Genomic DNA, 27,915 nt, shown 5'->3' on the forward strand with positions numbered 1-27,915 from the left:
AGAAAAGTGAGAAATTGAACAAGAATTGGTAACAAGAATGGAACATCAAAAGATTTATCTACGCATTGAGGACTTTTTTTTTTGTCTCTTCAAAATGACCACGGAGAAGAACCTTCGCGCAATGGAAATCCTTTCACTCGGGCTTTGGTTTTTCCCTTCCAGGGAGGCCTGGGAGCCAAGCGGATCCGACCTTCCAGGACTGAGCCAGGGAAGCCAGGAGTGTTGCCAAAGCAGCTGCCCCTGGCTGGGCGCAGACTGCCGGCCTCGGCGGGGCCGGGGTCGGGGCGCGTCCCCGGGACGCCTTTCCGCTCTCCTCGGGGCGGGGCCGGCGCTGTCCGGCCCTTCCTGCCACGCTGTGCCCGCGGGCCTGCGGCTCGCTCCCGCAGCCATGGCGGCGCTGGCCGGCCGACGGTGCCTTCCCTGGGTGTGGCTCCGCAGGTGCAGTCCCGGGGCTCCCCGGAGGCCCACTGGGCAGCCCCGGGACGCACCTTGCGCCCCAGCCCCAGTAAGTTCTCTCTCGTTCCCTGTTACAGGAGACCCGGGCAGGGCCACGGTCGGCACTACCGAGCCGCGCTTTGCACCGAGCTGAAGCGGCCCCTGGCCATTGAAGAAGTGGCCCCCCGCCCTGTCCAGCCTCACGAGGTAGGGTGCCTGGCCCCAGTCGTGGGGATCCCTCCACACACGAGTCATCTCCACCACCGCAGGCTTCCCGCCTGAATCACGTCCCCGTTCCCAAGCTAGGGGGGCCCAAGTTGGTCCTGAGCTGCCAGGTCAGAGTCACTCCAAGTTCACAGAGTGGGGGTCACAGGTGCTTAGGGAAGAGTGCCCCCCAAACACATGGCTAGGACGCTCTCCCCGGAAGGCTCCGGGGGCTGTTGCCTTAGAAACAAGAGAATTCCGATGTACACAGGGCTTTGCATAACTGCCTGCAAATTGTTGATTTCACACCCACAAACGGATCCTTACTTTTGCTTCGTTCCTCTTCAGTGTCAAGGTCAAGTTATCTGCCCCAAAGCAGCCTGAAATCCCTGTGAACACATGCCCTGTGCCCTGCGATGCTGTGGGCTGGCACTAGCTTAGTTTCACGGAAATGAGTCAGTCACGTTGGCCTGGCCTGCTGACCGGTCTGGTGACACAGTGTCACCTGGTGTGCAGAACGAGAACCTTCCACTGCGTGGAGCACACAGCGAGGCTCATGCCGGGAGCCCCATCCGGTCACTCAAAAGGATTATTTGTATGAACACAAGCGGGAAGTCTGCTTCTTAGGATTCACATGCTGGGAAAGCGCATGCCTTTGTCTCCCCTCTTCTCCTTGGTGTTTTTTTTGAGATACGATCTGTTCCTATGTAGCTGAAGCCAGCCTTGAACTCTCTCTCTCTTCTTGTCTCAGCCTTCTGAATGCCGAGATGATAGATGTGTGAGACCTCTGGGCTGAGTCATTCTAAATCCAGGTGGAGTGTGCTGTAGGTCTGAATAATGAATGTGACATTTATCCAGCATGCATTAGCTAAGGCTGGGCTCCTTGTTTCTCTTATTTGTCCAGATATTGCATTGTAAGGAATTAGCTCATGAGAGCTGCAATTAGGTTATTTTTATTCACCATTAAATCCTGTGGTTTAAAATGAGACTTGGCATGAGGCAGAGGCTTTAAAAAAATCACAAAATCAATGAATTTTGTAGATTAAAAAAAAAAGCATTCTTGACAAGATGGCCATTTCTGAAATAAATTGACAAACATTGTCAATTTCATGTCCCAGCCATCATGACACTTTCTTCTGGGACTCCAGTCCCTGCTGAGATGTCATCTAGTCCAGTGGTTTTCTGAAGTGCATCATGATCACATGAGATGGTTAAGCAGATTAATTTGTTTTTGCCCTGAGTGTCTGATTTGTGAGGCACAAGAATTGGAATTTCTAACAGGTCCCAGGTGATCTGATTCTGGTAGTCTTGGGCCGTCTTCTGACACTCACTCACTGGCTTTGCAAGATGTAGAGAAACTACTGGTCTTCCTTCTGCTGCTATAGTTGTACCTCATGATGCCTTTGTCCTGAGCATAGAAGCTGGAGATCTAGGCTTGCCTCCAGGATTCCAGATTCCCAAACCAGCTTGATTATGTTATCCTTCTGTTTAGAATCCCTTTCTAGCTTCCCATTGCTCCTAGTATAAAGGTGAAGATCCTCAATGTAGACCTACAAGTCTTTACATGATGTGGGCCCTTGACTTCTGCCCTGTCCCCCTTCTCTTTCTTCTCTGTGTTCTAGGCTCCCTGGTTTTTATTTTCTTTTGCCCACATGCACACACCATTGTTTTTTGTCTGTGTCAGTTTTTTCCTCCAGTCCTATTTTCTATTGTTAACTCTAAGCTGTTACTCAAATGTTACTTTCTTAGTTTTTCTTGACTTCCCCAATGGTCACATAACCCCATTTATGTGCTTTTTTTAGCCCCTCCATTCCTATTATTAAAATGTAGTTTTAGTTATAATTTAATACATATGGTTTCATTATCATTTGGATAATATCTGTCTTCCAACTCTATTTTTAGCTTCACAAAGAAATTGTGTCCATTTTGCCTCCTGATGGCATGCTGGATCTTTCCGGTGCCTGGTATTTAGTTGTCATTCATTCATTCATTGATTCAATCTTTTTGAATAATTGAGTGAGCTTTGTCTTTAGTGTACATCCTGTTCTGTTCTGCTGCTCTGTTTTCTTTACAGGTCAGAGTTGATGTCCATTTCTGTGGAGTCAACTTTGCTGATATTTTGGCCTGCCGTGGTCAGTATCAGGAAATGGCCCATCTTCCTTTCACACCTGGTGAGTAGGGGGAAATGAAGGACTGTTTCAGGAAAAGATCTTGCACGTTTTCAGAAGTGCCATACCACCCTTCCAGACAACGCTCTGGTGGGTTTTGTCTTGCCATCAGTGAGATATCTGTGAGATATTTCAGCATCATTGTTAGTTAGGATCACTAGATTATGAATCCTTGAAGAAAGTTATACAAATAACAAATGTTCATACCTCAGGTGTTCACTAGAATTGTGTTCATCAGAATCATTTTTGATCTAACTCAGGATCTTGTGCTTGCTAGACAAATACCCTACCAACTCTCCCACTCAAGTAACACCCAGTGCTCTCTCACTTGAGCCATACCCAGTGCTCTACCAGTTGAACCACAATATAGTCCTTTTGCTTTTAGATTGTCTTTTGGACAAGGTCTCAGGTTTTTGCCTGCACCAGCCTCAGACTGCAATCTTCCTTGTTTTACCTCCTGAGTTGCTGGTATTTCTGATGTGCACTACCATACCTAGCTTGTTTTGTTGAGATAGGGGATGCTAATTTTTTCCAGGCTGCCCTTGAACCATAATCCTGAATCATTAACGGTCCCTAGTCATTCCTATTCTTTCTTTAATATTGCCTCAGTTTTGTTTTTTCTTTGAAGGATCATAAAAATCTATTTGCTGGTAAGACTTTCAGCCTCATAGCATGTGCCCAAAGAAATCTAATGCCAGAGTATCCAAAAGAAAAAAAAGAGTGTTTTCATTTTTTTTTAGCAGTTCTCGGTCTGATTTTCATTTTACCCAATATGATTACTTTTAGATCCTGAATATATAGGCAAATAACTTGTTGAGGAAGTCTTTTTCTTAAAGTGATGTAAGAAGAGCTTAGGATGTTCACAGTACATGCATATTTCATTTCATTCCATTTATTTACTTATTTTGCCAGTCCTGGGCCTTAAACTCAGGGCCAGTGCATGGTCCTTGAGCTTTTGTGCTCAAGGCTAGCACTTGACCACTTGGAGCCACAGCTCCATTTCAGGCTTTTTGGTGGTTAATTGGAGGTCAGGGTTTCATGGACTTTCTTGCCTAGCCTGGCTTTCAATTATCCCCAGATCTCAGCCTTCTGAATAGCAAGGCTATTCAGCTACTAGCATCCAGCTACATGTATATTTTATGTGAATATATTATTAGAGACATACTAATTGCCACATAGTTGCTATATTTTGGCCTTAGAATATTTTTTGTCTTTTTTTTGGCCATACTGGGGTTTGAGCTCAAGGTATCAAGCTTGCTAGGGAGGCACAGGTAACCTACACTTGATCCATACCCTAGCACTATTTGCTTTTAGTTTGTTGTTCACATAGGGTCTTACAGTTTTGCCTAGGGCTGACCAGACACTATGATCTTACCTCTACCTCCAGAGTATTTAATCCTGAGCCTGGACTCATGGTGAAATTCCAATACCACCATGTTCTACTTTGGTTGTGTCTTAAGAGTTGAATGATTTCTTTCTGTTTGTATTTGCTACAATGTTGCATAGTGAGGAAGATTTCACACAATTGAGTTATTTCCCTGTCACCTTAAGTAGGAATTGTGTGAACATGAAATCTAGGAATTTCAGAGATATAAGAAGGAAGTTCAGAGAACATTAATTTACCCAGTTGAACTGAGAACTAGCTGAATAAACACAGTTCATGGACTTGAGGCCTCATAGCTCAGCACAGGATACATAGAAACAGATAAATACAGTTTGAGGAGCATGACATTGGGGTCCCAAGGCCCTGGTGATCAGGGTCAGAGTACCTGTACATTTGTGCTTCTTTGTGCTTGTGTACCTTCTTGAAATGATCATTTGGGTCAAGGTTAAGAATGGTACTTCCATAGCTTTTTCGGGTGTGAGCATGAAATCTTACGCTCACTCTTCTGTTTGAGGAGCAATACTTTATCCCTCAACTTAAACAAACTGGTGAGCTGGCCTATGGATTTGGGTTTACATATCTCCATGTACTGACTTTAAGATAACCTCATCTTTAAATGTTCTAGGAATGGAGTTTTCTGGGACAGTACTGGAGACAGGAACAGATGTCAGCACAGTGAAAGAGGTAACCAATGTGTGGGGACTATGAGAAATGTGTTAACCTCGTGTGTACCTTCAAAGTCTTGCTGCTCTGAGCTTTTCCAGCAGACAACAAAGGGAAATTGAGGTAGGAGGGTAAGAAACAGATTCTGAATTGGGGGAAGAAATCTCTTGGGCTTCTAGTTTCCTTAAACTCTTTATTATGAAGAAAAAGTAGCAACTCAGTCTTCGAGTGACTGAGAGGATCAAGGATTCTCAAGTTTGAGTCTTAAATGAAAGAAGCTAGTACTGGAATTCTAATTCATGGCAACTTTTTCCTTCCTTTCCCTCCCTGTTGTCTAAAATCTGCTCACATAGGTTTGGTAACCAGCTGTTTTATTTGATGAATGTTAACTCTGAATATGTATTAGGGTTAATCTGTGTCTTATGGAGTCAGAGGTATATTTTTTTTCTTTCATTCTTTGATTATTTCAGGAGGAGGTGATAAAATGTAAGGGGGCATACATTTGAATATTCTTAATGCTACTTTCCCTTTAGGGAGATCGAGTTATTGGTGTGACTGGCTTAAATGCTATGGCTGAAGAATGCATCACTGACCAGAAGGTATTCCTATGTCTCAACATTAAAATCTTTTTTCCCTTTTGTTTTCTTTAATTTCCACCCCTCCCTTGTTCCTCATCCACTCTACTCTTCCCACTTTTGTTTTTTACAGTTGTTTTGGTGGTATCTTGCTTCTCAGTCAAGCAGTGTTGTTTCGTTTTTTCAAATGCCAATCTCCTCTCTTCTTGGTGTAACTATCCAGGCATGGAGTTTCATTTGTGTGGAGTGTTTCAGTGCAAAGGGGCTTTTATTATTATTATTATTATTAGTGCTTGAGCAACTGGCTAGATGTCCAGCTGGAACTTAGGTTGTTTTGGTAGAAAAACTGGTTTGGAAAATTGAGCTGAACATAATGGACTTGTCCCCACACTCATAGCTTTTGAAATTCATAGCTTTGGGAATGTAGCCAGCCAAGGTGGCTATGATTGAGCAGGATGTGAATGGTGCCCCCTGGTGGTATCCATTACATGGACTGCCCCACACCCCAGCTTTACTGAGGTTAAGAGTTCATCCGTGCTGGCCATAGTTTCCCATAATAATTTGGCTTCTTTTTGAAGCCAGATTCCAGTCTTAGAATCTTGAAGTTGGACAGATACCCAAGTCCTCTACCATGGCTTGCTTCGGCTTGAATTTCCGCTGGACTTGGTTGCAGGCATGTATTTTCTCATTTCCAATTAGTCATTCAATCAAACCAGCAGCTGCTGTCTCTAGGTATGTATGCTTAATCTCTAACTCACTGTTATGTCTCCCACAGAGCCTATGGCAGGTTCCAGAAAAGGTCTCGCTACAAGAGGCTGCTGTCCTACCTGTATCTTATGGCACTGCAATTTTGGCTCTAGACCATCGGGCCTGTACACAGCCTGGGTAAGGACTCTGTAGATGATAGAGTGCTAGAAGGTACAGGTGTCCCTATAAGGCTTTCCCTTCTCTTTGCCTTCTCTTCACCTTTGCTTTTACCTTTCCCTTCCATTTTTCATCAGGTCATGTTCATTTTGGTTGAGGAAAGGCAAAAAGGGATGCAATCACTGAGACTGGGGTGTGCAGATGATAGGGGCAGCCTTTTGATTGGGATTAGGACACTGGGAATTTGGTCAAAATGACTTTGGAAAAATGGTTCTCTCAAACCTAACCACATTAAGGATCGTTCCATAGGAAAATCTTAAAAGTTTAGGGAGTTGATTTATTCTTCTTTATTTTTGATGGGATCTTTGTATGTACCTCATGTTGGTTTGAAATTCACTATGTCGCCCAGACGGACGTTGAACTCATGATTTTCCTGTCTCAGCCTCCCGAATGAAGGATTACAAGAGTGTACCACCATGCCTAGCTCAGAGCTGTCTTATTTAAACTCCTTCATGTTAGTTTCATGGAGGCCTGTGGTATTTGTTTCTGTGAGATGTGGTCGGGTGTGCCAAGTAGGGCATTTCCAACTCAATAATGGCGAAGCTTCCCCTTTTACCTGGGAAAATGCCTCTTGATCTTTTCAGAAAGCTAACTCTCAGAATTGCTCCCAACTATTGGGATTAATTGAACAGTAATCATTCTGTGACTATTGCCTTCTAAAGTCAGGCAGTATTTATGAAAACCATTTTAGGACAAGTTTTCTGAAGTGTAAATTGGATGGTTGTGCAAAGGCCATTGCCGGGAAGGAGAGACTGCCTGGAGAGATCAAGGGATTTTGTCCCAGGACATCTTCAAAACTGGACCAAATTAGCACTGACCCAGAAGCTACATAAATCTTCCATCTCTAAAGGCTGGTGGTAGATGTTTATGAAGGGTTTGAATGAAATGATCTGTAACATTCTTGCTCTACCTGGTCTAGTTTTAACATGTTCCTGAAGTCATGTTTTTGGATGGAGTTTGAAGGTTTCCACAGTAACATTTATCCTTCTCTGGCACAGAGAAACTGTGTTAGTGACGGCAGCAGCTGGAGCCACAGGACTCGCAGTGATTGATGTGGCAACAAATGTGCTTCAGGCCAAGGTATTTGCATGTTAGAGTCTCTATTAGAAAAACACCTCTAGTTTTCAGACATGGAATCTATCTATTCATTTATTAAAAATTGTGTGCTGGGTTGGGCGCTGGTGGGTCACGTCTGTAATCTTAGCTACTCAGGAGGCTGAGATCTGAGAATCGTGGTTTGAAGCCAGCCCAGGTATTAAAGTCCATGAGATTCTCATCTCCAATTAACCACCAAAAAGCTAGAGGGGAAACCTTGGCTCAAATGGTAGAGCACTAGATTTGTGCAAAAAAAAATGCTCAGGGACAATGCCCAGACCCTGAGTTCAAACCTTGGGACCAACACACACACGTACACACACACACACACACACACACACACACAGATGAGGGCCTTGCCATGTGTTTATCGAGTAGGAGGAGACCTAACAAGATATCACTTACCACTTCAGTTACTAGAATCTGGAAAGGGCTGCCTCACTTTGGGCCTTTTAAATGTTAGTCTCCCTCTGCAACTCAGAGTTAAACTCAGATGTGACTCTTTTAGAGGTATATTCTCTGTCCTTGGGCTAGGCCAGTCTCTTCTCCCACTATTTATATATGATGTCACAACACCCTGTATTTCCTTTCTTAGTGCATACCTCACTGTGTGGTGCCTCTTTCAATTGTGTCATTAACATTTAATTTCAATTGTGTCATTAATATCTCCCTCCAACTGGACTGTAGTCACTATGAAGGCAGGAAGAAGTCTGTGTCGTTCATCACTGTAGGCCTGGCACCTAGCATGGTACCTGGAATATGGTGGGCACTCAAGAACTGTTTTTTGAATGAAAGAACTAATGAATGAATGTACGAACAGGTGAATAAATCAAGTCTGAGGCTGTAGGTGTCAGAGAGAAGGGAGACATTTACCATGTCTCCTGAGGGACTGGTAGTTGAATAGATGGCAGTGATGGCGATGGAAGGTGAAAGGGCATTTTCGTGGTGAGAAGACATCATGCATCCAGGGAATTGCAAATGGCATCTCTTGTACACAGACTTGATTCAGGGGATGATGAGTGGTGCATTAGTGATGTAAGAAGAGACAAGATCATGAGGGTCTGTCTCGTAGCTGTGAAATTGGAATGCTTATTGCAGACTCATGGGGGCTCTTAAGAATTTTAAAAAAGTACATGACATGATCATCTTTTTTTTTCTTGTCAGTTGTGGAGTTTGAACTCAGGGCCTGGGCGCTGTCCCTGGGCTTTTTTTTTTTTTTTTTTTGCTCAAAGCTGGGATTCTACCACATGGAGCCACAGCGCTACTTTCAGTTTTCTGGTGGTTAATTGGAGATAAAAGTCTCATGGGCTTTCCTGCCATGGCCAGCTTTGAACCATGATCCTCAGATCTCAGTCTCTGGAGAAGTTAGGATTACAAGTGTGAGCCACCAGTGCCTGGCTGGCATGCTTATCCTTGCTTTTTTGAGGCAAGGTCCTACCATGTAGTCTATGCTGGTTTTGAACTCTGGATCCTCCTGCTTCAGCCTCCTAAGTGCTAAGATCACAAATGCCTGGCATCATCGTTACACTAAAAGGAAATTACTCTGGTAGCTTGTGGAGATGAGGGATAGGGGCAAAGGCAAAGAGAGAGGGAGAGAGTAGAGAGAGAGAAAGAAAGAGAGGGATGAGAAGAAGGAGGAGACGAGTTAAGAGGAAGGAGAAGAAAAAAGAGGAAAAGGAAGAAGAAAAAAGGAGAGAGATAGGGAGGGAGGGAGGGAGAGAGAGAGAGAGAGAGAGAGAGAGAGAGAGAATAATGGTGGTGGCTTTTGTTGTGCAAGCCAGATGTTAGATTGCCTGAATCAAGGAAGTCAAAGTCCGACTGAAGTGGAAAAAAAATAGAAAATTTACTGACCATAGAACATCTGGCTGGTCAGAGAAACAAAGACTCTAAAGGTAGCCTGACAAAGGTGTTCATTCCAGCTCTACTTCTAGTTTAATAACTTTCCTCATTTGTAAAATGCTGCTTTCTTTATAGAGTTGTTGGGCAGTGTTGAGATTACATGTGCAGTGTGCCTATTACAAGGTGTGGCATGTCAGTAAGAATCTCTTAAAGAGCGAATCCTGTTATTATTAGACAGCGAGTGGGAGGGAGCAAACTAGGTTAACTTCTGGAATTGCCACTTATTGAGACTGAGCGCACAGGAGGAAATGGAGAGTTTAGTTTTGGGGCTGGTGAGATCAGTCAAGTGCAGGGTTTCTGTAAAGCAAGCGACTCAGATTGAGATGGCAAGTGCATGTACACACAGGGTTGAAGATACTTGAATTGTCTTGGAATTTTCTGTGGGGAGTTATTGTTCCTTTTTCATTTCTGACTTCTTTTGGGAAGGGCATGAAAGTTCCACAGGGAATCTTCGGCTCTAGGAGGCTTCTCGTGGAACATTAACACATTTCATGTGAAGTGAAATGGATTTTAGCTCCTCTTGGAGGGGAGGGATCAGAATTTCCCTTGTCTAGATCCACTGACTAACATTTCTAGAAAGGTAAATGGTACCATTTCTTTCAAGAAGTTCTCTCAGAAGTGAAATGGAAAAGTCATTTCAATTTGGGTATTAAAATTGACCCAAATGAATGACATGATATTATTCTATATGCACGCATCGAGAACATTTCTTTCCCAGGAAAAATGGTTTTAAACAGAAGTAAATGTGATATCTTGTCACCTACTCAGAATAGGTCATTTTGATCACACCTTCTATCCTCAGTTTTTCAAGCTGCTTCCGAAGTAATTATCTTACACTGGACCTTCCCACAGCCCCTGGGAGAGGGGAAATGTAAGTGTTTATTTCCCTGTTTCACAGATCAAGACAGCCAGGCACCAAGAGAATTCTGACTCGCCGAAGGTCTCACTGAGACATAGTGAGAACTTGGGATGCAGTCAGGGGCCCGACCCTCATCTAGTGTCTTTCCACTGTGGTCCTGTGTGTGTGAATAGCCGTCAGTGAGCTGGACTATTTTGAGGGGCATTGAAGAGGAGCTTTCAGTTTCAAACAATTGCCAGTGAGTTTAGAATCCTTTAAGGATAATGATGTTCTTGGAGTGAGTGGGGTTCTGAGCATCACTTGGGACAAAATGTTTGGGTGATAGGGTTGCTCACTAATGAGGCGCCTTTGAATGATGCTGAAGGGTCTGCATCTTTTGTGCAGATTTCCAAACCCTCTATCTCTCTGTGAGTGGCCGGCAGCCAGCTCTGCCATCTGTATGGGACCTTAGGCACTGTTTTCTTCTTGGATGTTGAGATAAAAAGGATAGACTTTGGAGTAAGGCAGTGTTGGCTTTGAATTAATTGTTTTTCCTGCTACCTGGATGACCTTGGGTTGATAAGTATCTGAATTTATGCCTCTGCCTCTCTCTGTGGTTTGGAAATAATCAACCCTTTCTGAAAATGTCCTTCTGAAGTTTAAATGGAAGAAATGCTTACATGTATAGGACACTAATTTATTTTATTCTTTGTTTCTCAAATGCTGTAAGTAGAGTGATTTATTGATTTATTTATGCCTGTACTGGGCCTAGAACTTGAGTCCTGGGAGCTCTCCTTCAGCTTTTTCAAAGGTGGTACTCTACCCCTTGTTGAGCCACTGCTCCATATCTGGCTTTCTGGTGGTTAATTCGAGGTAAGAGTCTCACAGACTTTCCTGCTTGGCTGCTTGGAACCATGATCTTCAGATCTCAGCCTCCTAGGATTATAGGCATGAGTCACTAGTGCCTGGCTCATTTAATTTTTAAAATAAGTGTATTTTACCAACCAGACCTGGAAGTGTTACCAGGAAGTACAAGGCAAATGCATGAACTCTAGAGATGGATTAACTGGGTTTGAATCTTAGCCCTGTTTCCTGTTAACTCTGTGAACTTCCTTGGACACCTTACTTAGCTTATTTTATATTAATTTCTTTATCTATAACACAGGAGCAATAATAGAACATATTCTATTGATCTATTATGACTAAATGAGCCATTAATGTATGTAAAATAATGACATATTATGTTAATTATTGCTAAGTAATTTGTCTATGATAACATAGCTGGGTAAGTGGCAGAGGTAGGATTTGAACCATGATCTCTCTGACCTCAAGCTCTTTCTACTGTGTTAGGTTTTATGGTCTGGGAAGCTTTCCCTGACTTTATGGATGGAGATTGGATAGCTCTTGTTCGAACTTAGGTCCTTCCCCCATCATACTGCTATATGTTGCTTTTTTTTGACTTCTAGGTTGCTAGCCAGCTTGTATGTTAAGTAGTTGATTCATGGTGGTACTTAGTAAATGGTGGGTTTTATTTTCAGTTGAAGAAAACTTTCAGAGTATCTCTTGAATGATCTTAGCTATTGGTTTCATTGATGTTGGCTGGAGTCTAGGGAGACTGGGTGCATCCTCTTAGAATAATGTTTGGAACCATTGGAAATCTTGTGTTTTTTATGCAGGTAATAGCTGCAGCTGGAAGTGATGAGAAATGCAAGCTGGCGATGAAGAGGGGTGCACAATACAGCGTGAACTACAGTCAGGGAAGTCTGAAGGATGCAGTGAAGAATCTGGTGGGCAGTGGTGGGGTGAACGTGGCCATCGACATGGTGGGAGGAGATGCCTTTCTGGAAGCTCTCCGCAGGTGCGTGCCATTGTCTGTGTAGAGTGGGCTGGAGCTGAGGCTTGCTGAACTTTTCTGTACTTCTGTCTTCCTTCTGGCTTGCTTCTCTCTTTTCTCTTGTCTTTGCTGTTCACTTCTCCTGTAGACATCAACAGGAATAGCTGAGTAGGAGGATGACAAGGAATAGAAGCAGAGAAAATCAGGAAATGCTTAAATATAGCAAAAACAAAATACCCAACTGGAAAATATCCAAAAAATGACTGCAGACTTTCCAGTTGGCAATGTTAAGTGCTTTAGAAATTATGCATGTGTTTAATTCAGCTATGCTAACCCCTTCTATTTTATGTTCATGGGGCATTCTTTAGGAGATCATTGTTCAGACGTTAGAATTTCTAGGGTGGCAATCATTCCTCCCCCAGTTCATGGCGCATCGAGGTATAAGCTCTCCTGATCTTGCTGTTTCTCTCTCTTCTCAATCTCTTCCTACCTGCCCACCCCCCCCACCCCCCCGGGCTGTTGTGGGGCTTGATCTCAAGGCCTGGGCACTGTCCCTGAGCCTCTTTGTGCTCAAGACTAGAAATCTACCACTTGAGCCACAGCACCACTTCCAGTTTTTGAGTGGTTAATTGGAGATAAGAATCTCATAAGGACTTTTCTGTCCAGGCTGGCTTCGAACCAAGATTCTCATGTCTCAGCCTCCTGTGTAGCTAGGATTACAGGCGTGAGCCACTAGAGTCCAGCTCTTACTGGTTTCTGCAGCCAGCAGTGTGTTTCCAGGATTTGTTGTATTAAAAAACAACACTGCTAAAAATTTAGTGTGGTTATTATACAATACCAGTTCTTATTTTGTTTCCAACCAGGGATTCTGGACTATTCTGAGAGCATTAGTTTTCCTTTTCTTCCTTTCTCTCTCTCTCTCTCTCTCTATTTCTCCATGTCTTTATCCTTCATCCCTTTCTGCCCTCATTCTCTTCCCTCTTCCTCTCTTTCTCTTCTTTTATTTCTGGGACAGGGTCTCGCTATATTACCCTAACTGTGCAAGTCACTATGTAGCATAGGTTGGCCTTGAACTTGGTGATCTTTCTACCTCAGCTTTCTGAATGTTGAGGTGGTGTTTACCAAACATGTCTTGCCTATTTTCATTTTTTGTATCATCTTGACAAGTGTCATTTTGTAGTTTGTTTCAGTTTAAAGGAGAAAACCAGAAGGAGAGAGAGAGAGAGAGAGAGTATGCAGCCTACCCACAGAAGGAATCCAGTTGGAATCAAAGCCTCTGAGCTGAGAGACAGGCTGTATTCATGTCTGATCAGCACTGTAAAATACCTGGTACTGTGTTTAAAGAAGAAGCAAAAGAAGGAATATGTAGACCAAGTAGACTTACCCTTCTTGTTTCCCTTTTTGATTTCTGGATAATGTTTTGAAACAGCTTCTCAGTTCCCTTCTGAAGAAGGAAAGCAGATAAAGCAAAAACCAAACATTTTCTTTTAGCAAAAATGTACACAAAGGTTTTATAATTTACTGTGTAGCATGTACTTTGGTGTTTGTCAGTAATGGGCTTAGAAAACTTGTGAATTTTTGTAGATTATTTAAAATGTTCTCAAGAAGCACCATGACATGAAAGAGTCTTAAACTTCGTATAGAGCAATAATCCTTAATTCTAGTGTTTGTTTTATTTCTACAGCTCAAGTTCAAAATCTTCAAACTGGACTATTTTTTTCTCTCATAGTAGCCCTAAGGTTTGAATTCAGGGCCTCATTCTTCGTAGATAAGTACTCAGTACTCTTATCATTTGAGTAATACCTTCATCCCTTTATGCTTTAGTTTGTTGTAGGGTAGGATCTTGTGCTTTTACCAGGAAATGGAACTAAGGTCTTCTTACCTCCACTTATTAAGTAGATGGGATTACTTCAGTTTCTCTACATCCTCACCAACTTTTCTCCTCCTCCCCCCCCTTTTTTTTGGGTCCAGTCGTGGGGCCTGAGCTCTGGGCCTGGGTGCTGTCCCTCAGCTCTTCAGCTCAAGGCTAGTGCCCTACCACTTGAGCCACAGCGCCACTTCCGGCTTTTTTCTTTTTGCTTATGTGGTGCTGAGGAATCGAACCAGGGCCTCAAGCATGCAAGGCAAGCGTTCTACCACTGAGCCACCTTCCCAGCCTCCTCCCCCCTTTTTAAAATACATCTATAGCCACCTTAATAGATGTAAATGTTCATTGCTCTTCCTTCTCTTCCTTTTCCATATGTATATATACGTATATACACATAGTAACCATTTTAATGGAAGTAAATGTCCACTGGTCTTTACCATTTCTTTTCCTTCTCTTCAGCCTGGCATGGGAGGGCAGGATTGTGGTGTTGGGATTTGCTGGAGGAAACATTGCATCTATTCCCTCCAACTTGCTGCTCCTGAAGAACATCTGTGCCATGGGTCTCTACTGGGGTCGCTACAAGCAACAGAACTTTACTGTCTTTTCCAAGAGCCTGTCCTCTGCACTTCAGTACTGCCAGCAAGGGCGCATCAAGCCACATGTTGGAGCCACATTTAAGCTGGAGGAGGTGAGACACGCTGAAGAAATATGCTACAAATACATCCAGAAAACAATCTGTCAAACTATTGGCAAGTTTATCTTTGGCTACCATAAATCCACACTTCGTGGACTAAAAAGAGGCAATGCCATGTAGAGAAGGGAGGCTTTACAGGCTTCAGAGTGACAGGATTGCTAGCCATCTTCTGGGCAAATGTCTGGCGAGTTAGGGGCAGTGTGAAACTTAATTTTAAGGGCTCTTTTGGTGTCACTGATGTCTCAAACAGAGGTAAGTTACAGTATTTTAAAAGTAATTTATACATGTTGATATGAACCTTGAAATCCACAACATACTCCAAGCCTAAGATGGAAGCACTTGACTTGACCTTTGATTTTCAAATACAGCTACTTCAAAGTGCAACCAGATGATCTAAGCTGGGGTTCTGTGCACAGAACACAGATCATACCTGATAATATAAAACTATAATTCATCGATAAGTCACTGTTGTTATCATCTTTGTTGATTATTCACTCCCTTACTCCTTTTCCCACAGGCTCATTAATGTGGCTTAAACTTCTGACAAAGTTGAATTGTGTATGTGCATATGCAATGTAGTTATAAATTTGAATCTGTTGGGCAGTCACCGTCAAGCCTTTTTATTTTGGCTTAATTTGTTTTATTTCTTTTTTATTAATTATTTTTTAATTAAAAAATTTTTTTTGGTCGGTTGTGGATGCTGTCTCTCAGCTCTTCAGCTCAGCCACAGCGCCACTTCTGGCTTTTTCTGCTTATGTGGTGCTGAGGAATTGAACCCAGGGCCTCATGCATGCCAGGCAAGCACTCAACCACTGAGCCACCTTCCAGCCCCTTAAATTTTTTTTGTCTTTTCTTTTTTGGTACTGGGGATCGAACCCAGGGCATTGCACTTGTTAGGCAAGAGCTTTGCCACTGAGCTACATCCCAGCCCATTAATTTAAATTTGATTGCAAAGGTGATGTACAGAGGGATTACAGTTACATAAATCAGGTAATGATTACATTTCCTTTTGCAATGTAACCCTTCCCTCATTTTCTCCCACTTTCCCTCCTCCTGACCCCTCCCTCCAAGTTGTAAAGTACATTTCCAACATAGTGTCTAGTGAGTATCACTGTTGAATTGGTTCATCCATTGTCCCACTGTTTCTGTGTTTCCCCTTTCCTTTCCCAAATCAGATACACTTATATACAAGACTAAGGGTACAGAAGTAAAAGAAAAAAACATGCCAACAAAGAGCAAAACTGTTTGGATCTCTCTGGTCAGCCTTAGAGGGAGGCCATATTTTATTCAACTGTGAATTAGTGGGGCTGCAGCTGTCACTACCAGACTTCCCTGCTTACCAATCCCTCCATCGTCAAGGTTTGTCCTGAGATGAGGCACATGAATTTCAATTACAGTTTCCATCCTTTATCTTTTTGGTGTGTGAGTCAAAAGGACAGCTATGTGCTTGGCATGTCCTGATTGATCACTAGAAAACTGTGGGCTCCATTGCCAGCTTTGCTACTCTATTCCCCTTTTTTGAGAAATTGTAGACCATCAGTTTCCACAGCTGTAAAATGAAGGAGCAGGACATTATCAGTGGCTTTGGACTATACTTTAGAAGTCATGGAGTGGATATGGGGTGGACCAGTGTACATCTGAATTACTTGGGTTCTGGAACCTAATCTCAGCTGAGACAAGAGAAACTTTACATTTTCACTTTTCAATGTATTTTCTTTGCAGTAAAGGTTTTGTGGCATAAATACTTGCAAACCAGTAGTTTGGGTTTTCTGAGTCCTCTTTCCATCTGTTGGTTTCATCATCGTGTGATTTGTTGGTAGAGGCAAAGGATGTCCAGGCAGTACAGGAGTAGAAGCCAAGTGTTGAGTTGGCCACAATATTCTCACCATTGATGTATTTTGGTGCTGTTCAGCCATGAAAAAAAAAAGCCAGAGATAGATGATCATATAACTGTCCACATCAAAGTTCTTCCTCTCTCTTTTCTTTTTCTTTTCATTCTTTCCTTTTTGGTGCTATTAGGCATGATACGTTTGTGAAAATCTTTATTACCTAACTGGATTCCATCAAGTTCCATTGAGAATGTTCAGGGGCATCTCACAGAGAAGATAGCAAATCTTTTGGTTAAGAAACTGACTGGACTTGACTTCATTGAAAAAGAATAGAAAGAGAGAGAAAAGCCTTCCTAGGACACCAAATAGATCCTAGTGAGGGATTAATGAATGTTCTAAAGAAATTTATGAAGATGGACATGATGATATGAAGCAAACCATTAATAAAGCCAGGGCGAAATGATCAAGAGAGAAGCAAGCCAGCAGAGAGACAGAATTTTGTATCTCTTAAGCCCTTTTGGGAACTGTGATATAGAAATACTGATGTTTCCAGTAAGGAAATGTTAGCACATGCAAATTTGACAGATAACTATTGACACAGCATTCTAAGTTAAAGGCAATGCATTTTCAATTTCTTACTCGAGAGTTAGTTTTTATTTAATATGTTTATTAAACACTCCCTCCAAAGATGCTTTTATTAGTATAGTGCCCGGTCATTTTGTTCAAGAAGTTATGTAGCCATCTCACTGAAACAGAAAAAGCAAGTTTTAGCTGATGAAAATGCTACCTTATATGTATCTTTATTATACTAGGAAGCAAAAACCAAAAACATTTCTTATCTATGAGTTACTGATAGCAGCATCAACTAATATAAGAATAAGTTAAGAATAAAATTTGAAAGTTTGCGTTACAAATGATTAAGACTAGTGTATTTTCCTGAGCAGAACTTATGTGTTTTGTTCTTTGAAAATGAAGGTAGTAGCACTGGTGGCTCACTCCTGTAATCCTAGCTACTTGGGAGGTTGAAATAGGGAAGATACACGTGAAAAAGTTTGTGAAACTCCTTAACCAAATGCTGGATGTATTGGCATGAGCTGCTCATCTCTGCTTTGCTGGAAGTGTAAGTAGGTAGATTATAGTCTAGACATACATCAGAGCAGGAAAAGAGATCCTATCTCAAAAATAACCAGTGTCAAAATGAGCTGTAGGTGAGGCTCAATGGAACAGTGCCTACATAGAAAACCCAAGGTCCTAAGTTTAAACCCTACTACTACAAAGAAAGAGATTGTTTAATGGATGTATACTTAATTTCACTGAGCTTTAAGGTCTTGGTAATATTTTTCCATGTAAATTAGTCATTATACAGATTACTTATCAGGACTAGTTTGGGCTTGGGAAACATGCACTGAATTTAGAAAATATGTATGGTATCAGAAAGACTGGTGATCCTGGCAGTAGTGGTTCACACCTGTAATTCTAGCTACTCAGGTTCAAAGCTATCCCAGGAAGGAAAGTCTGTGAGATTCTGATCACCAGTTAACCACAAAAAAGACAAAAGTGGAGGTGAAGTTCAAGTGGTTGAGCATTACCTTGAGCAAAAAAGCCCAAGGACAGCACTCAGGGCCTAGGACTGACACATATACAAAAAATAAAAGTAACATGGAAAAAAGAAAGACCAGTGCATCCTAGTTTGTATTTTCTCCTAAATGTGTCTTACAGAGTTAACCTTGATAGTTCATATTTATATGATTGTAAACATGCAATCAGGGGCATGTAGTATCTATATCTCAATATCTTCAGTTTTAGCAATCATTCATGTATCTGTTGAATGAATGACTGAGCATGGAGTCCATGAGTTCAGACCACCAGAGTTCAGACATTGGCTACATTCAATTATAGGTCTTCATTCCTTAACTGTAATGGGGCAATACTTTACCCCACCTCTTACAATAGTTACCTTGATTAAATGAGATATGAAATGTAGAACATAGTGAATTTAGTAACTATTCTATGAATCATATGCCATTCCTATAAGATATAGAATTGAGCCTTTTCTATTTCTTTAAATGATAATACTTTTTGCATTGTCATATCAGAGGGCAGATTAGAATGATAGGTTTTGAATTTTAACTAGAATTTATTGTTATTTGTAGTTATAACTATGCTGTGCTGGGCAAGTCATAAATTGCCCTGATTTCTGTGTCAGAAGAGGGTATTTGTTTAGATGTGCAGAGTGTTTTCTGTATGAATCTACCATGCACTTCTTCATCTGACGGTACTTAAACAGCTTGGGTATTATTTAAAGGTCAGCTGAGATTGCCACATGAACAGATTTAATAGCAATTGTTTGCTTGAGTTTTATATGTTGTTGTTGTTGGTCGTGCGGCATGAACTCTGGGCCTGGGCGCTGTCCCTCAGGTCTTCAGCTCAAGGCTAGCGCTCTACCACTTGAGCCACAGCACCACTTCTTGTTTTCTGATGGTTTATTGGAGATAAGAGTCTCACAGACTTTCCTGCCCAGGCTGGCTTTGAACCATGATCCTCAGATCTCAGCCTCCTGAGTAACTAGGATTACAGCTGTCAGCCACTGACACCCAGCCTAGGTGGAATATTTTTAACACTGAAACTATTTTTTCAATTGCAATGGTCTGTTAAGTTGTAGCCATTTTTGCCTATATCTGCTGTTACTCACATGTATCTCATATCTGCTGATCCACATCCTGACCCAGTCCTGGCCACCTGGCTGCTTGTTTAAGCTGTATTCCGACACCATTGTCCTTAGGCTATGTTTCCTTATGTCACTGATTTCTTCTGCTTTCCTGGGGGAAGGATGATCATCATTATCTCTTCCTCCCCCTCTTCTTCTTTCTCCTCTTTCTTTTTAAGTTCCAGGGCTTGAATTTAGGGCTTCATGCACTTAATGCTCTTGCTCAACTTGCTCACTCGCAGCTAGTGCTCTACTACTTGGGCCACACTTCCAGCCTAGCTTTTTGCTGGTTAATGGAGATGGAGTCTCATTGACTTTTCTGCCTTGGCTTTCTTCTATTCTCCAGATCTCAGCCTTCTGAGTAGCTACGATTACAGGTGTGAGTCACTGGCACTTGGCTGTCCCCATTTCCTTCTTTTTGTGCCAGTACTGGGGTTGAATTCAGGGCCTGTGCACTGTTCCTTAGTGTTTTCACTCAAGGTTGGCACCCTTGCATAAGGCTTCTGGGGTTCATCCAGGTGGTTGAGTGTATTAGTAGTCCATTTCTTATTAATACTGAGTACTATTTCATTGTATGGAAGTACCACAGTGAGTTTATTCATTCACTGGTTAGTAGATATTTGCTTGAATTCAGTTTTTGGAGATTATGAACAAAACTTTTGTGGACATTTATATACATATTTTGTGGAGACACATGGTTTTGTCTGTTGTAGGACTCCAATTAATAGGTAATATGCTAAGTATATGTATAAACATTTGACAGATATTTAATTTGCCTTATTTTCCCCCAGTCTTTATCATTAGCTAAGAATGATAGAGCCCAAGCTTGATTATAATTGTTTCTAAATGATGAATATAAAAGAAATGGATGCAGAAACCTAAAAATAATGATGCTCTTAGAATTGATGCTCATTAAAAAGGGAAAAACTTGACCATATCAATAATTCTTTTTCTCTGCCTTAGTTGCTCAGAAACATCTCTATTCAAGGATCTGCATCCCACGATTTTGAAGACAAGGCCATTATTACTGGCCTTCTATCAAAGCCCCAGAGCACCCAGGTTTTCTCTTTTGGATGGAATTCTGGTCTAGAAACTGGTGCAGACCGCCCAACATCAAGCTGTCTATTTTAGTCTTTTGGAATTTTGCTTCTACTGATTTGTTTAATCTTTTAACAAGCTGCTAAAGTATTTTTCAGAGTGGTTATGCCATTCTGCAACATTACCAACTATGTCTGAAAGGTCTAGTTGCTCTGTATCTGTCAGAATTCAGTTTTGTCAGTTGTTTAATTTTAGCCACTGTAAGAGGCGTAGTGATATCTGCTGGTGAGCTTAACTCCAGGTGAACAATAATATAAGTATGTATTCATATTCTTGTTTGTTACCAGTGTTCTCATTTTTTTCCTGGTGAAATGCATTGATTGACTCAAAAGAAGATTCAGAGCTACCTGTATTGGAGTAAGATATAATTCAGCTACAATAGTGTATCATTAATCAAAAGTTTTTTTTAACCTTTTATAAATAATCTCAGATAGATTCATTCATTATTTCATGAATTTATTCTATTCATCAAACCCTCAGTGAACACATCCTGTATGACAGTCAATAAAAAACCGGAAGATTTAGTTCTGACCTTAAGGAGTTTATTTTTTAGTTGGAAAGATCTCAGGATAGTGCTGTAACAGAGGAACAGCCAATTTCTAATGGGAAGCATGAATCAGCATGATATATTCAGGGACTATAAGAACTCTGATTATTCCAATTTGATGAGCTAATTAAAAATTCCAATAGCAGAACTTTTACATCCTAAAACAAAAGCAGTATCCTTACTCTGCCTCAAATTTCAGGTTGTATATCTCTAGAGACAAATTTAATTATGGCTTCTTCCACCTCAGGGCAGAGAACTGCGGTGCTGGGAACAGCTTGTATATCTAGACATTAGTATGATGCAGACTCCCTCTCTGAAATGCAGCCTGCTCTTCGAAGACTGACTTTAAGCTGTGCATTTCACTTTTTAGTCTCTGACTCTGTATTTGCAGTCCTTAACACCACCAGCTGTCTGCTTTTCAGCTCAGACAGAAACCACCAGGTAGGAAGGGACAGACTTGAATTATTTTTAGAAGCAGGTACAATCACAACATAAGCGGCAACTGGACGTAGAGAGATGCCAAAATGTTTGTAAAGTAGGGAATGAGATAACAGATGTTCACAATCAGGAGATCCTCGTGGAGCAAAACCTATGCATTCCCCCACAGTATTATCTTTTAAGGAAGGCAGGTAAACATGGTACATTTTAGTGAGGATTTATTCATAGAATAGTAAGCCTTAAGTGTTAGCCCTTGAAGGCATGGCTTTCTTTTTATTTTAACATTTGCTTGTAGGAGATACTTCATATCACTTGGATGCCTAGGGAAGCAGTGTCATTGTTGTGAATAATTCTCATTTTTCCAAGTGTTTTCTATTGCTGGGCTATGACAAATCTCTGGGAATAAGCAACTTTCAACCGACAGGGAGAGTGATGCAGCTGTGAGTCACCTGGAGATAATCAACAGGGGAATGAGTGTTTCCAGCATCTGTCACATCTGTCCAAGATCTTTTATCACCTCCTTGGAGTGAGCCTCAGGTTTGCTTAGGTTGGTAAGGCACAAAGTCCTGCAGGGCAGAGATTTTTGAAAACAAGTATTTTATGCTGCACGGCGGTGGCCACAATTGATTTATTCCTTTTCTAGTTTTCACTTATTTACCTTTTTGGAAGCTTTTGTGGAGGATCTCAAATGGAGAGAGTTATAACCACAACTCTCTTTTTCAAAGCTCATCTTTATTGTTGCACCTTGCAAGGCTTCTCTTTTGCTTTTATGTCTGTGTATTTACACGTCTGTATTTCCCTGTGCTCTTTAACCTCCTCCCCCACAGACTCTCCTCACCCACCTGCAGAGCAGTTTTTGTGACATGTTTACTACATAGATGTGGACTTACATTTCCTCATAAAACACAGAGCTTATTTTGTATGCTAATTTGTTTCTGAGTTCCATAATTGGTGGTGTGCTCTTAAGTTTTGTCTATTTCTTAAGTTTCCTGTAGCTAGTTCACTGTTTCATCCTGTTACATAGAGTATATGGCATGCATCTCCTATAGCTTCCAAATATGCTCCTTAGTGACAAACTTTGATTCCATTCCACCATAATCAGTAAGGTAACAAGCAGCTTCATGTGGGTGACTTTAGGGACTTATGCAAACGTTTTCCCAGGAGTGAGGTGGTTGGGTCATAGGATATGTCCAAACATATTTCATCTGGCTGCCAGCTACTCTCCAGAATGACTTGACCAATGAATGCCCCTACTATCAGTATATGAGCATCCTCATTCATTTGTTATCCTGTTGACATGTAACAATGTCCAACTTGCTGACTTTTGCCCAAATGATAAATTATAAAGTAGCATGGTATTTTAATTGGAAGTTCCCTGGTCTCTAATAAATTGAGGCATCTCTTTATGTATTTGCTAGCTAGCTGAGGATGTAGCTCAGTGACAGAACACTTACCTGTATGTACAATGCTATTCAAGTTTCCGGTGCTTTGAATAGCAATTTAGTTTCTGTGTACAATTTTCTATATTGGGAAGTTCATTGCATGTTTTTAACTTCGAGGTGCCTGAAAATCACCTGAGGATCTGGTTAGGATTCAGTAAAGGTAGATGGGGCTCAGGATTGTGCATTTAATAAGCACAGGTGTTTCAGAAACCTTTGTCTTTGAACCCATGCTTTGGGTAGTTAGGTTCTAGATGCTAATTTGAGACTTTGCAAAAAAAAAAAACAAAAGACTCCTTCCAAATTTGTAATGTTATTGCTCTTCTTGTCTAGGTAATCAAAGACTTGATTAAGTAATCAAGGATTTGTTTCACAAGTCCTTCATTCCTCATGGGTTGCAATGATTCTCTTCTCTATTAACTTTGTAGATTTTACTATTGTTATTTTTGCTGGGTTACCAAGATTGGCCTTGCACTCCTGGGCTCAAGCCATGATCTTACCTCAAAGTTCCAAGTAGCTGGAGCTATAGACATGGACTGCTATGTCCAGGACCTTTATAGAGTATATACTTTTATAGATCTATTAAAGATTTAATATATCTGAAATCACATTTGAACTGGGCTATATAAGGTAATAGTACTTAGTTTCCCAGAAACAAATAATATATTGTTTCTCCATTGATTTGTGGTGCTCCACTCATCTTATTTTAAGTTCTAGGATATCTATGACTTTGCTCTCTGCTTTCTATTCTATTTCTTTGGTTCACATACATACTTCTAGACCAGCAGCATAGTGCCTTTTGTGTGCAATCTTGAGGTATGTTCAATACATAGAAGGGTAAATCTTAGACCTTTGTTTTTCCTTTTCAATTTTGACTTATATATTTATATATCTTTATCCTTTAAGATAAATCTTAGAATGAATTTGTTTAGTTTCTTAACAACTCTGGCTAAACTCTCCAGTGGAACTATTTTGATTTTATGTATTAGTTTGAGGAAGATCTATGTTTTTGCAGTATTAAATTGTCTCAATCTGTACATGGGATATATGTGCATTTATCCCACTCTTTCATGTCTTTTAATAGACTTTCATGGTTTTCTCCATAGGGTTATGTGGCTTAAATTTAAAAAATTATCTTTAAGTAGATGTGCAAAGAAGTTACCATTCAGCAAAACAGTGTTATGAATATAGTGTATCTTTGGCAGTATTAGGAGTTTGAATTCAAGGTTTTGTGTTTGCCAGATGGATCCTATACTGCTAAGCCGTACCCCCTGCCCTGTTTTCCATTGTTTATTTTTAGGACAAGGCCTCACTGCCCACCCTGCTATGCAGAGCTTGATGCACCTGAGCCATAATCAAGCCATCTTTTAGACTTCCCAGCCACAAGTCAGCACATCTTGCTTCTGTTCTGTGGAGAATGAGTATTGTGGACCTTTATACTGGGGCTGGCCTAACACCTTATGAGTCTCCTGTGTGGTTTGGGATAGCAGGTGCATGATACTGCACCAAACTATGGGTTGAGAAGGGAACTCACAAATCTTTCTGTCCAGGCTGAACTTGAACTTCAGTCCTCCAATTCTCAGTCTCCCAGGTAGCTAGGATTATAGGCATGAGCCACTAGTACTTAGCTTGTGTCTTTTTCTTTTTTATTGTTATTATAAAGATGATGAGGTTGTGTCTTAGTCTTTATGTTTATTGTAAGTACTTTACTGTCTTGGTTATCTTTGAGAAATGGTATTTTATTTCTTTTCTTCCTTTTATTGTTGTGCTGGTCCTGGGGGTTGAAGTCAGAGCCTCATGATCTTGCTTGGCTTTTTCACTCACTCTGCTTGAGCCACATTTCCAATTCTTGCTGGTTAATTGGAGATGGAGTCTCTTGTATTTGTCTGCCTGGGCTGGCTTTGAATCGCAGTCCTTAGATTGGATCCTAGCCTTCTGAGTGGCTAAGATTATAAGTGTGAGCCACTGGCATCTGACAAAAACAGTATTTTATTTCTGATATATTTCCTACTTGATTATTTCTCATGTAGAGAGATGGCAATAATTTTTGTAAGATGATTTTGTATTCCAGCCTGATGACCTGTTTTTGTGTGCTGCTTTGATTAGTGTTTCTCTGTAAATTATATTATCTGAAGGCAATGAAACATATCTATTTCATTTCTGATTGCTTTTTAAATTTCATATGTTGATTATTCTGTTTAAAAGTGGACTATTTGCTGAGCAGTTTTAGGTATACAAAAAATCAACCAGAAGTATAGAAAAATCTCATATGTTCTTTCATTGCCCTAAATTTCCACTATTAGTAACACCGTGCACTGGTGTTATGCATTTGTTATAGCTAATGGATCAATGCCAAGACATTAAGAGTATTGGAATGGATAGTCCACTTTCAGCTTCACTCTGTGTGTTGAATTCTGTGGGTTTTGCTCAATGCATACCCACTCTTATGTATCATTCAGAAGAGCTTCATTGCACCAAGAAAAACCACGGGCTCCATATATTCTTCCTTACCCTGATCTGTCTATCTTTGGTGATCACTAATCTTTCTAATGTCTGGAGTTTTACCTTTTCTGAAATGTCGCATAGTTGGAATCATGTATGTAGGCTTTTCAGACTAACTTCTTTAATTTAGTAATACATGCATTTAAGACTTTTATTTTTTGCTATGGCTTGATAGTGCATCTCTATCGGATACTATTTGATTGCATGGATGAATTCATTTGTTTATTCAGTTACCTATTGAAGGACACTTTAATTCCTCTCAAGTTTTGTGAATTGTGAATAATCCTGATGCAAACATTCCCATGCACCTTTTGGTGTGTTCCTAAGTTTTTAATTCCTATGAGTAAATATCTAGGGATACTATTGCTGGGCTGTATGATAGTGGTATGTTTAGTTAAGAAATTGCCAAACTTTCTTCCAGAGTGGCTGTAATATCTTGTATGTCCACTAACAATGAATGAGAGTCCCTGTTGTATTCCACAGCAACATTTGATATTAGTGTTTTGGATCTTAGTCATTAAGAATTCTCTGTATATATTAGATACAAAGCCCTTATTAGATATCTGTTTTCCAAAGATTTTTCTATGAGGATTTTGCTTTTCATTCTTTTTTTTTGGTGATATTGAGATTTTGAACTCAGGGCATTGTGCTTGGTATGTAGGTGTTCTATCATTTGAGTCACACTCCCAAACTCTCTCTTGCCTTTGTAACTTTTTGTTTTGTTTTGTTTGGTGCCAGTCCTGGGGCTTGAACTCAGGGCCTGGGTGCCATTCCTGAGTTTCTTTTCCTAGTGATCTACCAGTTGAGCTACAGTACCACTTCTGGCTTTTCCTGAATAGTTGGAGTTAAGAGTCTTCATGAACTTCTCTGTCTTGGCTAGCTTTGAATTGCGATCCTCAGATCTCAGCATCCCGAGTAGCTAAGATTACAGGCATGAGCCACGAGCACTCAGCTCTTTGTTACTTTTTGAATAACCTCTCATGTGTATACCTAGACCATGATCCACCTATTTATGTTTCACATGCAGCTAGGATGACTGGAGTGTGACACTGCTCTAGCTGTTGAGATGGGGGTCTCAAGTTTATGCTTGAGTTAGTTTGGAATCACTATTCTCCTGATACCAGCTTCCTGTGTAGTAGGTCAACAGGCATGTACCACTGCATCTTGTTATTGGTTGAGATGGTAGGCTGTCTCAAGTTTCATACCTAGGCTGGCCTCAAATTGCAATCCTCCTGTTCTTCACCTCCCACATAGTTAGGTTTATAGAAGTTGTCCACTGGTACCTGGACTCTTTTCATTCTTTTAATAATGTTTTCTGTAGAGAAGTTTTTTTAATTTAATGAGGTCAGCTTATCAATTTTTTCCCTTGTGGATTGTGTTTTTGATGCTATATCTAAAACCCCATTTGCCAAACCCCAAATGACCTAGTTTTCTTTTCTATGTTTTCTTCTGGAAGCTCTCTGGCTTTGCATTGTGCATTTAGGTATGTGATCTATTTTCAGGTATTTTTTGAGGGGGTAAAAGCTTTTTGCATGTGGTAGCTAGCATTTCTAGCAGTATTTGTTGAGAAGACAATCCTTTCTCCATTAAGTTTCTTTCACGTCTCTGTTAAAGATCACTTGACTATATTTGTGCAGGTCTATTTTTGGACTCTCTATTGTGCTCCATTGATCTATTTTTCTATTTTTCACCAATATCACACTGCTATGATTACTGCAGCTGCTTTTTTAATTTGTTTTATAACCTTGCATTTATGAAAAAGGATTTGTGATAGATTGTAATTTCAGTTACATGGGAAATAAGACAATTTTAATAAAAAGATAAAAATCACATAAAATGATTGGTTCTTCTGCCAGAGGCTCCATTCTTCCAAAGCTGGAGCAGTCCTAAAATGGAACAACTACAGCAGAATTATCACAAGGACGACTGGGCTGGCATCTGGACTTTTTAACTGGTGACCTTTAACTGACAACATTGAAAGTCATAGGTTTAGATAGAGAAATACCAAGGATACGTTATCCTTAAGTATTATTTTTCTTTACATTTGTGGTAATTGGTTATTCAGTGGTATTGCTAGTGTATATAGTTTATTGGAATTGTATCTTAATATTTAAGATACAGATGTTTAAGATATTTAAGATATATTTCGGTTTGATTGCCATCACTAGCCAAAAAATGATATATTTAGATATTTGATTTTATTTCATATCACTTGTGGTACTGGGGGTTAGATAGAGGGCCTTACCCTTTGTGGGCACTCTACCACTTGACCTACATCAAGAAATAGAAATATGTATATATGCAAATCTGACCCTATTTTGTTTTGCATTTTTTTTAGGTCAATGATGCTTTCCTTCATGTGATACAGCGCAAATCCACTGGCAAGGTGCTTCTGTCTCTTAAATGATCCTCACCTCAGCAGCAAACTCAACATGCATGGCTCAAAATTCATCATCCTCCCTCCAAACTTGAATTTCTTACTGACTCATCTTTAAAATCTTAGGGATCAGTCATCTTTGGTTCTGCTTTCTTATTGCAGAACCAATAAGACCAGAGAGGTTATTGCCCAAACTTGTGCCTTTTTGAGAGTAATTATCTTCCCCCAAACCAGGATGTGTTGTCTGGATGTATAGCAACAATTGCTAACTTTTATTCTCACCTTTTCTATATTACTCCCCTCCATACCATCTTCTCTATTCTAATTATGCATCATCATCAATTTCCAGTGACTGCTATTTTTTAAATAAGATTTTTATTGTGAAAAATACTGTACAG

The 27,915-nt window shown here is 40.6% G+C and overlaps 1 protein-coding gene across 2 annotated transcripts; it reads left to right on the forward strand.

Moving 5' to 3' along the window:
- The first annotated feature begins 366 nt into the window (after positions 1 to 366).
- On the forward strand, positions 367 to 27,915 carry LOC105985284 (quinone oxidoreductase-like protein 2). Of its 2 annotated transcripts, none has more exons than XM_013015771.1 (10): positions 367 to 438; positions 534 to 642; positions 2,714 to 2,810; positions 4,817 to 4,875; positions 5,388 to 5,453; positions 6,205 to 6,314; positions 7,352 to 7,433; positions 11,862 to 12,043; positions 14,346 to 14,574; positions 27,479 to 27,915. In XM_013015771.1, the coding sequence occupies exons 1-10, from the start codon at positions 389 to 391 to the stop codon at positions 27,545 to 27,547; spliced, it is 1,053 nt and encodes a 350-aa protein (XP_012871225.1). In that variant the 5' UTR covers positions 367 to 388; the 3' UTR covers positions 27,548 to 27,915. The 2 variants fall into 2 exon arrangements, with proteins under 2 accessions (XP_012871225.1, XP_012871226.1); XM_013015772.1 differs by having other exon boundaries at positions 14,431 to 14,574.

This window comes from Dipodomys ordii, unplaced genomic scaffold (assembly GCF_000151885.1).
Source record: "Dipodomys ordii isolate 6190 unplaced genomic scaffold, Dord_2.0 Scaffold27, whole genome shotgun sequence".
NCBI classification, from domain to species: domain Eukaryota; kingdom Metazoa; phylum Chordata; class Mammalia; order Rodentia; family Heteromyidae; genus Dipodomys; species Dipodomys ordii.

Bases quoted from the DNA above. Each gene is read 5' to 3' on its own strand.
- LOC105985284 (XM_013015771.1), top strand. From the start codon at position 389: ATGGCGGCGCTGGCCGGCCGACGGTGCCTTCCCTGGGTGTGGCTCCGC. The intron at 643-2,713 runs GTAGGGTGCCTG...TTTTCTTTACAG, and splicing joins GCCCTGTCCAGCCTCACGAG to GTCAGAGTTGATGTCCATTT. The intron at 6,315-7,351 runs GTAAGGACTCTG...TCTCTGGCACAG, and splicing joins CGGGCCTGTACACAGCCTGG to AGAAACTGTGTTAGTGACGG.